Source organism: Xenopus tropicalis, chromosome 3 (genome assembly GCF_000004195.4).
Source record: "Xenopus tropicalis strain Nigerian chromosome 3, UCB_Xtro_10.0, whole genome shotgun sequence".
NCBI classification, from domain to species: Eukaryota; Metazoa; Chordata; class Amphibia; order Anura; family Pipidae; genus Xenopus; species Xenopus tropicalis.
The window spans coordinates 81,088,461-81,100,313 of record NC_030679.2 but is presented as its reverse complement, the minus strand read 5'-3'; the positions used below and the strand labels follow the sequence as shown (position 1 = coordinate 81,100,313).

The window sequence follows — 11,853 nt, the reverse complement described above, 5'->3', positions numbered from 1 at the left end:
GGAAAAAATAATAGACTCTACAGATCTAAACACAGTAGTGAACAAACCATTATCTAAGGCTTATAAAACTTTCATCAAAACCCCTTGTTCACAACAGGAACCCCACTGCCTAGCATGGGAGAAAGAACTGAAAGTTGAAATTTCTCCAAATCTTTGGGGCAGAATTTTTAAATTAGCGCATAAAGGATCAAGAGCCATGAGAACTAATGAAGCTATATACAAGCTCATCACTAGATGTCATTACAGATAATTTTCCTATACTAGTTAAAAGGTCAAATCGCAAACGACCATTCATTTAATCAACAATGATTCTTTATAACTTGTCCCCAGTTTTATGTTTGTTCATACTCCACCTAGTGTCCTAGTGGCTACAATGAAACTATGTAGTACATCAAACTTCAGAATAGAAAGCAGGAATATACTGCAGCAGAACTAAACTGCTATTGAATACTTTATTAGGTTGAAATATTCTAAGCCACACAAGCCCTTTATCCAAGTAAAGCTGTGCCGGAGCCTGAAGGTCATTCAGCACCATCACGTTGCCGGTAACCATTAGCTCACTAATCCTTTATAATTTGAAACTATGAAGTAAGAAGCAGAAAGTAGGTTGCTTGCTTGTGAAGTTTTGGAGAGAGAAGAGGAGAAAAGAGTATGAGTAAAATATCTGTAATTCATATGGAATCATAACCCCCCCTTGGCCCCAATTCCAAACTTAGACATAGGGGCACATTTACTAATCCACGAATCCGAATCACGAATGGGAAAAAATCGTATTGGAAACAAAAATTTCGTAAGATCGCAAATATCACGAAAATGCTTACGAAAAAATCGTATTAGTCACGATAATATCGTATTGGCGATCCGAAAGTCACTACATTTTCGTACCGAACAATTGTAAACAGCGGTAAAACCTTTCCGATTTTTTTCGTGCAAACGTCCGAAAAAGTTGTGTGCCGTACGAAAAAGTCGCGCGCCGTACGAAAAAGTAATGCGGACGCCCGAAAAAATCGGCGAAAATATGCTTGGAGCGTTCGCATGAACGCTCGTGCGTTCGTGCTTTTGTAAATGTGCCCCTTAGTTTCATTAATTTCTCCTCTTGTTTTATGTTAGTTACAGAAAGGAACTATATATGTCTCATTTACATAATGACCACAAAGATCTGTCTAACCAAGACTATGTAAAATTACTGTAATTAACTTCATATACATTGCCTTGACCAAGGTTTGAGTTATAGAATCATGTTCAACAATAATAGGGCAATGAATAAATATAGAGAAGGCCCAGTCTAGAATTGAACATGTGAACAAACAAACTGAACAATGCAAGTTATACATGAGTTAATCGGAAAGGACTTGGTATAAGGTGTGTTTGTCATCGTGCAACCTTTCATTGCTGCTTCTCTGCTATATTTCTATTTGTAATGGTATTCTTGCTCATGAAATTTCAAATGCCTTTCTACCCTGTCCTGCTGCTTTGTAAGAAGTTAGAAATAAAAGTCTGCCTGGAATAATTCCAACAACAACATTGTACTCACCTTACCGCACCTTCAGTAACTGCATTATTTGCACACAGTGTCCCTCTGACATTGATATTTGATTTCAGTATGACAAATCAATATTCTCTTTGCAGAAACATTTCCTAGCACATGGACAAAATCCATATACATATCAGCAGCACCTCCTTATCATTCTGAGGCTTGTTTATAAAAATTTGAATTTGTGAATTGGGGATGCCCATTTATTAACATTTTATTCTGAAGTTAGTAGTTACTGGTTTTAAAAAAAAACCAAAACGCATTTTCAATAAAACCACAAATTCCAAGTAATTGATTATAATGACCTAATATAAAAAGCAACAAAGTAACCTGCCAAAAGAATCCAACTAAGAATCCAAAAACCTCAATATTAAATATGTGATTACAAATGAAAAAAAATCACAAAAACCTCTAAAACCACAAACTAAATAAAGATACAGTTAAAAATTGCCTTGGACAGCTCCCTTAGACTTCTACATGACCTCACCAGCTTTTAGATGGTGAAGTTTGGTTTTAGTGTTTTTTGTGGTTTTTATGCTTAATAAATTACAATATTTTTGTTGTTTAGAGTAATTAGTATAATCCACAATTTTTAGTGCTGAAAAATACAATAAGTGAAAATGAACAAAATAGAAATGTTAGTAAATGGGCCCCTTAGAGGTGTTTTTTTTAATCCAAATAAACTCAAAATTTTACCATACACCTTTTTTTTGGCAACATTTTGAGTTTGTTTGGGTTAAAAATGAAAAAGAAAATTTAAATCTGAAAAATTTGATTAAATAAAACCATAAATAAAATCTTAAATTCTTACAATTTGTATTCTACTCACCATTCCAATGGGTCTACACTTTCAAAAAGATTTAAAAGTAAAGACATTACCAATGAAAATGTCGAATTGCTTTACAAAGAAAATGATCATTGGTGTATGCTATAAACCACCCTGTATAGGTGAGGGGGATGAGGCCCAGCTACTGTTGCAAATGGAGGAGGCTTCACAACTGGGTCAAGTTGTTATTATGGGTGACTTTAATTATGCAGACATTGACTGGAGTAATGGGGTGGCTAAGTCAGAAAAAACTAGAAGTTTGTAAATATGCTAAATGACAACTTTTTATTTCAGGCGGTTCAAGAACCTACTAGGAATGACTCTATTTTGGACCTGGTAATATCTAATAATAATGAACTCATCTCTAACATTTGTGTGGGTGAGCATTTGGGGAACAGTGATCACAACATGGTCTCCTTTGAGATAATGCTGCAGAGACAGCTCTATAAGGGAGTAACCAAAACACTCAATTTTAGACGTGCAGACTTTGCCAGTATAAGGGCATCTCTGCAATGTGTCAACTGGGAAAGGCTTTTCATAGAGTTAAACACAGAAGGAAAATGGAATATCTTTAAAACATTGCTTTGCAAGTTTACACAATAGTATATTCCCCTTGTAAGTAAGGAGAGGCATCGCAAAGCAAAACCTTTATGGCTGAATAAAAGTGTTAGTGTCGAGGTTGGTAAGAAAAAACGTGCTTTTAAAGCATTCAAGTTAGCTGGGACAGCAGAGACTTTCATCAGGTACAAGGAAGCAAATAAAGCATGCAAAAAAGCTATCAAGCAAGCTAAAATAGAGATGGAAAGGGATATTGCAGCTAGGAGTAAAAAGAATCCAAAATTATTTTTTAATTATGTGAATAGTAAAAAAAATGAAGCAAGAAGGGGTGGGAACCTTTTTATCACGGGGGGGTAAGTTGGTTGATGAGAATGGGGAAAAAGCAGAAATTTTGAACTCTTATTTTTCATCTGTCTATACATCTGAGGAGCCAGCTAATGAAGGCTTCCCTTTTAATATGCCCAGTTCTAGTAATTTAGCTACTGACGCATGGGTCACTCGGGAGGAAATTCAAAAGAGACTTGAACATGTAAAGGTAAACAAAGGTCCAGGACCAGATGGGATTCATCCCAGGGTATTAAACAAGCTTAGCGCTGTGATTGTCTCTTCACTTAATTTTTCAGGATTCGTTGAGGTCTGGCATGGTGCCGAGAGACTGGCGGATTGCTAATGTGGTTCCGTTATTTAAAAAGGGATCCCGTTCTCAGCCTGAAAACTAAAGGCCTGTTAGTCTGACATCAATAGTAGGAAAGCTTTTGGAAAGGGGTAATAAGGGATAGGGTACTTGAATACATTGCAGTTCACAATACTATACGTTTGTGCCAGCATGGTTTTATGCGTAACAGATCTTGCCAGACTAATTTAGTCGCCTTTTATGAGGAGGTGAGCAGGAACCTCGATGCTGGAATGGCAGTTGATGTTATCTACTTGGACTTTGCTAAAGTGTTTGATACAGTACCTCACAGAAGGTTAATGATCAAATTGAGGAATATTGGCCAAGAACATAATATTTGTAACTGGATGGCGAACTGGCTGAAGGATAGATTACAAAGAGTGGTGGTAAATTGAACATTTCCTAATTGGACCAGTGTTGTTAGTGGAGTATGCGGTGCAGTTTTGGGCTCTAGTCCTTAAGAAGGATATAAATGAGCTGGAGAGAGTGCAGAGACGTGCAACTAAACTGGTAAAGGGGATGGAAGATTTAAGATATGAGGTTAGACTGTCGAGGTTGGGGTTGTTTTCTCTGGAAAAGAGGTGCTTGCGAGGGGACATGATTACATACACACAGACATATTAGGCATCATCTGTAAACAAGCTGCCATTTTTGTGCACATTGCACACTGCATTTGGGTGTGGGCAAATATCTGAAGGCCTCTTCACTCCAACAAATGAGCACTCTTGCACCCTAGTGAAAATTAACTTCTACCAACACCATTAGAGAAGTCCTCAATTCTTACAATAACACATGAAACCTTTCACATTCTCGCTAATCCTAATTTTTTTTAAATATCAATTTATAACCTCAATAACAGCCATTACCTTTTTCATGTTCATTATAATCTACCCCATACAGCTACATACTGCACTTTTATACCTTGTGTCTCAGTTATCCCTGCCTCTTTAGACTGTTAGGATACTAAATATAACACAAGATTTTCTAGCTAGGACCTGCTGATTATAAGCCATATTTCTCTGTGATATATGCAGCAAACTTCAGCTTCAGTGATGTACTGCACTATACTCTGTTAGCCTTCATAGATTATTGGCAAGTTGGTATATATAAAACTGCCAGGCCTAAATGAGTATGAATAGTAGAAACCCAATCTATGGATGTGGGAAAAGAGAACATAGTTTGTATGTTCTACTTGGCAGGGGTCTCTCTCCTTCTGTATCTCTTGGTTGGTAATGAATCTTTTTAAATATGATTATTTATATTTATTTATCTCAATGTTTGTCCACTCTGTTTGATCTATTACTGTGTGAAATGAACATTGCTGTTAGATACATAAAATGGAAACACATACCACATCAAGACAAGGGGAATAAAGAAGAAATGGCATTTCTGCATTAATTTATTCAAGTATAAGAACAGAAGCATCCTTTTTGGGGCAGCATGGTGGCTCCATGGGCAACGCAGTGCTCTGTGTGTAGCACTAGGGTCCATTCTATTCATTCCTGTGGGATTCATATGCTGAGTTCAAACTTTTACCCACTGATAAATACTCTTCTAAAAATCCCATGGGAATGACAAGAACATGGGTGAGTTTTTATGTATTAAGCTCTACCATTTTAATGGTTGTTATAGCCCCATCTTGATTATTAATCAGGGCCAATTTTACAGACCCCAAGTCCTCTTTAAAAATAAGTGTAATATTATTGTCAGTATTAGCTTGTGCTTGCTTGTTGCTAGGCAAAGGAAACAGTCAAAAACAAGCAGTTAGCTGTCCAAAAACCTCTATACAGTGATGTGAAAAACTATTTGCCCCCTTCCTGATTTCTTATTCTTTTGCATGTTTGTCACACAAAATGTTTCTGATCATCAAACACATTTAACTATTAGTCAAAGATAACACAAGTAAACACAAAATGCAGTTTTTAAATGAGGGTTTTTATTATTTAGGGAGAAAAAAAATCCAAACCTACATGGCCCTGTGTGAAAAAGTAATTGCCCCCTGAACCTAATAACTGGTTGGGCCACCCTTAGCAGCAATAACTGCAATCAAGCGTTTGCGATAACTTGCAACAAGTCTTTTACAGCGCTCTGGAGGAATTTTGGCCCACTCATCTTTGCAGAATTGTTGTAATTCAGCTTTATTTGAGGGTTTTCTAGCATGAACCGCCTTTTTAAGGTCATGCCACAACATCTCAATAGGATTCAGGTCAGGACTTTGACTAGGCCACTCCAAAGTCTTCATTTTGTTTTTCTTCAGCCATTCAGAGGTGGATTTGCTGGTGTGTTTTGGGTCATTGTCCTGCTGCAGCACCCAAGATCGCTTCAGCTTGAGTTGACGAACAGATGGCCGGACATTCTCCTTCAGGATTTTTTGGTAGACAGTAGAATTCATGGTTCCATCTATCACAGCAAGCCTTCCAGGTCCTGAAGCAGCAAAACAACCCCAGACCATCACACTACCACCACCATATTTTACTGTTGGTATGATGTTCTTTTTCTGAAATGCTGTGTTACTTTTACGCCAGATGTAACGGGACACGCACCTTCCAAAAAGTTCAACTTTTGTCTCGTCGGTCCACAAGGTATTTTCCCAAAAGTCTTGGCAATCATTGAGATGTTTTTTTAGCAAAATTGAGACAAGCCATAATGTTCTTTTTGCTGAAAAGTGGTTTGCGCCTTGGAAATCTGCCATGCAGGCCGTTTTTCCCAGTCTTTTTCTTATGGTGGAGTCGTGAACACTGACCTTATTTGAGGCAAGTGAGGCCTGCAGTTCTTTAGATGTTGTCCTGGGGTCTTTTGTGGCCTCTCGGATGAGTTGTCTCTGCGCTCTTGGGGTAATTTTGGTCGGCCGGCCACTCCTGGGAAGGTTCACCACTGTTCCATGTTTTTGCCATTTGTGGATAATGGCTCTCACTGTGGTTCGCTGGAGTCCCAAAGCTTTAGAAATGGCGTTATAACCTTTACCAGACTGATAGATCTCAATTACTTTTGTTCTCATTTGTTCCTGAATTTCTTTGGATCTTGGCATGATGTCTAGCTTTTGAGGTGCTTTAGGTCTACTTCTCTGTGTCAGGTAGCTCCTATTTAAGTGATTTCTTGATTGAAACAGGTGTGGCAGTAATCAGGCCTGGGGGTGACTACAGAAATTGAACTCAGGTGTGATAAACCACAGTTAAGTTATTTTTTAACAAGGGGGGCAATCACTTTTTCACACAGGGTCAAGTAGATTTGGAGTTTTTTTTCTCCCTTAATAACGTAAACCTTCATTCAAAAACTGCATTTTGTGTTCAATTATGTTATCTTTGACTAATAGTTAACAGTTTTTGATGAGCAGAAACATTTAAGTGTGACAAACATGCAAAAGAATAAGAAATCAGGAAGGGGGCAAATAGTTTTTCACACCACTGTATCTATCTGTCTGTCTGTGTGTCTGCCCTTTAACTTGCACTTAAATACCAAAAGTATAAGAAACACACATACTAAAGTTATAATAAACAAATATCAAACCTGCAAATGATTTGAAGATACTACAGTGTGACCTGGCATTATTCTTTATATTATTTGAGGCTGCGATCCCAGAAAGTTGCGATGTGCGATAATGATTTAGTGTAATGGTGGCTTATTGTGTGGTTGTGTAAACTTTATTGCATGGTTCTGTAAATTTGTGTTGAATTACTGGTCAAAGCCGCTGATATAGCTTAAAACAAAGTGTAATATAAGGAAGAATATACATAACATATAACATCAGCTTTATTCAAACATAAAAATATTTATTGGAAGCTTGAATTAACATTCTGGACCATGACAAGCAGCACTGTTCCTGTATAGCTAGTAGCTCCTTTACCAACACGTTTTATCAGAAAATGTTTTATACAACCCCAGCTGCCTAGTACAGAATACTTTATGAAAGCACTCCAGTGGAATTACAATACAGCACCAAAGCTGCTTCTTTACAATCTTTAGTACAGAAGTCACAGACACCTATTGCTTTCAGTACTTTGTCATGAAGCGTTTGAAAGATAACATGGCTACGAGTGAAAATGAAATATTGTTGAAAATAAGATGCTCTGTAAAAGCCCTTTTCCCTCCAGCACATAAAAGTAGAAAGCCTGACAAATACGCAAGTTCCATTCTGTAGAATTTCTGGGAGTACTGTTTTCAGAGCCTTGAGTAGATATTTCTCAATTCATGCCTTACTAAAGAAAAAAGCACAGAAGAACTTGTGCTTTATTTAACACTGCCCATGAAATTAGTTTAGTATTAGCTTGTGCTTGCTTGTTGTTGGGCAAAGGAAACAGTCAGAAACAAGCAGTTAGCTTGTGCTGTATATTATACATGTTCTAAAGCACTAATCAGAAATATTCTACAGATTTTACTGTCTGTATCATGGACCCAGATCCAATGTATCTGCTGCCCCTCCAGCCCCTGTATTAATGTTCCCTCCTACCCTGACCCTTTGTGAGTTAAAGCATAAATGCTGTACAGATGATAATACTGCTGTATGGTAATGGCAATAGCACTATATAATCAGTGTGCTTTTTATTGTAAGTTGTACATTTTTTGCTCAATTTTTAAACAAAAAAAATCTGTATAATCAAAAAACTATAAAAAAGGAGTTATCTATACAAAAAAAGTCAATATATGGTACCATTGTAGACAAAAATCATAAGCAGCCAATATACAGTAACACCTTGTTTTACATGGTAGAAGGTGCTAGAGTTTTTATTTCTCCTGCCATCCTGTTTTTAATATTTATCTATTTTTTATTCATGCCATGATATGTAACTTTTTTTCAGTATAACTCTGTGTTCCAAATGCTGCAGGACTACAAATTCTAAATATCTCATTAAGAGTTAAGGCATTTTTTAAATTAAATTATCCCTTAAAGTTTGAACCTCTGCTGGCGGCCCCCACTGTATTTTACCTTTACGCTAAGCTTCCAGGGGTATCTAGAAGACCAAATGGGCATTTCCCTCAAATCTCACCTTAGCTGGCATTTAGGCTGGCCTCCATAAGACTTCTCCTGGCCCCCCTAGGTAGGGCCTAGCCTCTGTTTGGGCATGCTAGAAGTTGAATCCCAAGCTTAGGAAACAGAGCATTATAGATTTTTAAGGGAATTGCTAACCCTATTGGCTAATTAAATATACAGGAGTGATCCATTAATGGTCATACATACACCATTACTCGTGTATAACATTAACTTACAGTATAATTTTACTGTATGATCTAATCTAATATTAATATAAAAACCTCATACAAACTTAAATGTGACAGATGCATTTATATTAAAAAGTTGCTAAAAGGGTAAATGCCATTGCTTGAGTTTACACTGTAGGGGATATTTAATGGATCTGTTTTTTGTTGCATAAATATATTATTACTGTTCAGCCATTGTTAATTGATTTCTTAGTACACTCCCTTAAATTATTTTTTTATATGAAGCAAACAAGTCAGTCATGTTGTGAAACTTAAGTTTTCAAAAAACTCGTAACTCGATTTGGCATCTATAATCTGCAAAGTTTCAAGATTAACTCTAAGTGATTTAACTAAGTTGTTTCTTCATGTTTTTATGTAACTCAGTTGTTGAAATTCAAGCATTTAAATAAATAAGCATTAGAAAAAAATCCCCCTTTAAAGTAAAACTCTATGCCATTGTATCTGTAGGGAAGAACCATAACAATTATTCAATGGCATGGTATTATTATCTGTACAATCTTCCAACCAATTGATAATGATCTCTATGATGCCTTGCAAAAAAACAATGTCAAATGTTTTCTTCATGAAATGAACGAGGGTCTGTAAACTGAAATATAGCTGTTAAAGCAGCAGAGTGTTTGTAAATAATGTAAACTAGCAATTAAGGGAGCATTAGGTTCTGTTTATATTCTTATTCTGTACTGCTCTTTAAACATTAAGTTAATGATTTGGCTCCTAGTACTTGCAGTGATGCAGTCATAGTCATACATTCATAACTTTGTTATTTGCCCATTACATCTCCATTCAGTGCAACAAAATATTTTATCATTATTGAGAAAACATGCTTAAAACCCTTAAAAAGTTTTTTTTACTGGTATCTTTACATTAATAATTCTGCTGTGCAAAAAAACATCCAGTTACCTGTACATATTGGGTAACTGCAAGTTACTGTTATGCATTCTAAAATTGGTTACAACAATAACCTAGTTTACAAAAAAAAAATCATATGAAAGTAAAAGACATTTAATACTGAAATGGCAGATGTCGGTTATTGTATTACTGTTAAGTGGACACTGCAGATAGTGTTGAGCAGGAGCAGGTAACCTCTTGCACTCCATTTGTTATAGAGCTACAGCTTCCACCATCCCACATTGTATTCAGTTGTGGGTATTGCCCTGTAGTTTCACAACATCTGGAGCACTAGACATTGCTTGCCTCTGGTGTAGAGAATGCACCCTATTTACACATCGTCTAAATGTGTCAACAGCTGTGGTCATTGAACAAGTCTAAAAAGCTCTAGAACATTAAGCTATACAGTCCTCAAAAATATTTTTGTTTTTTTTCTAAAAAAAGTTACAGAACTGCACAAGTGCATAAAATCTAACAGTCTAAAAATCTTCAAGACATAGATTCTGATCACATTTATAAGGATGACGTGGTGGAGTCGAGAACTTCTCCTCCATTGCAAATGGTTGGTGTGTAATGTGCACTTGCAGAGGCTGAAAAACAAAATACAATTACAATTATCCAAAGCAAATTATGTGAACTTAATTAGCTATTATTTATAAGGAAAAAAGCAAGAACATTGACGTGTCAATTTATTTTGTTGTAGCATGATGCAAAGTATTTAACTGCATGATCCAGTGCACTGAACCTCATGGATCAGTAAGTGTACTCTGTTATTTTAGTATTTTAATGTCTATGCTCACTGCTGCCACACTATGTTCATATTCTATGGGACATCCATATTTATAGGGGCAGTACTTCTTACAATTGGAAGAGGTGTTTCTAATTGCTGGTAACCTCACAGAGGGCAGCTCCTGAGTGCTAAATGAATGCCTTGCTGTAAGAATTTTTCAAACTGGTGGTTTGTTTTTTTTAGTGGTCCTTCTCACAGACTTTGGCAGGAATTCATCACTTTAGCCCTTATTTATATTTGTATCAAGTTTTAGCTGACAGTGGATAACATTTATTCCCCAACCAGTGACTTGGAGTCAACATGTTGCTTGTTAACCCTTTGGATGTTGCTCCAAATGGCCTCAAAGCAGGTGCTTATTTTTGAATTTCTGGTTAGAATGCAAGCTTTGATTACATAAAAACCCAGTGTAATTGCCAAACAGAGCCTTCTGTAGGCTTCCAGTCAACATAGGGGCTATTAAATAGCCAATTATAGCTCTCATTGGCACCACCAGGAACTTTTTTCATGCTTGTGTTGCTCTCCAAAACTTTTTCTATTTGAATGTGGCTCACGAATATAAAACATTGGAGGATCCATGATTTATTCTTTACTTCTGCTGTAGTGATAAGTTTCTTCTAATTGAATTTTCAGCTAAAGTATTTTATCACACCATTTATATTTTCTGCACTTTGTTCCATTTTTATTCATGTCATATTGAATTTTAACATTTTATCCGTTGTAGTACTGGATATATAAAAGGTAACATGATAAATTTAATATTTATCATGGGGAGGCAAAGGTGCCTGGAGGCCGCCCTCATTACACCCCCCCCCCCATGCATGTTGATTTAGGGCACCTACAAAGCACTGATGATAGGATGCGATGCACGTCCTGTATCCAGTGCTCCATATGTGAACAATGTGTATGTGCTGCTGGGCGGCATGCCGCCCCTAAAGTTGTGCTGCCCTAGGCCCGGGCCTTTGTGGCCTCACCACAAATCTGGGCCTGAACATAAGGGTGCATTTCCCTGTGACATCTATACTAACATAGTGCAGTTTTTATAGTAAATTAACCCAAAATATTACATTAAATTACTTGCCATCTATGGCAAGAGTGGTCGGAATGATGAGTTGCTAGAGCAATCTACATGCCAATCCAATCTCTATGCCAATACCTCTATACCAACACCAGTGTCTGGGGCACCAAGGGCCCTCCAGAGAATCTGATACCAAGATCCCACCAAGAACCCTGGTACCCTCATGTTTGAGAAGTTAATTGTTCAAATTATTAAAAAATAAATGTAACATATTAAGTTAGCCTAAAAGGCACTGTTTTTGCCCACTAAATGCCAGTTCACTAAAGTCTATGGTAAACTTTAAAGGAACAGT

General features: G+C 36.8%; 1 protein-coding gene across 2 annotated transcripts in view; it reads right to left on the bottom strand.

The window, feature by feature from the left end:
- Nucleotides 1–7,340: 7,340 nt before the first annotated feature.
- Nucleotides 7,341–11,853, bottom strand: part of grm3 (glutamate receptor, metabotropic 3) — a 117,555-nt gene continuing 113,042 nt past the window's right edge. For both annotated transcript variants that reach the window (XM_031899036.1, XM_031899037.1), the window contains exon 6: nt 7,341–10,286. In XM_031899036.1, the coding sequence (XP_031754896.1) occupies nt 10,210–10,286 (77 nt within the window). In that variant the 3' untranslated portion in view covers nt 7,341–10,209. The remainder of the gene's footprint in view (nt 10,287–11,853) is intronic.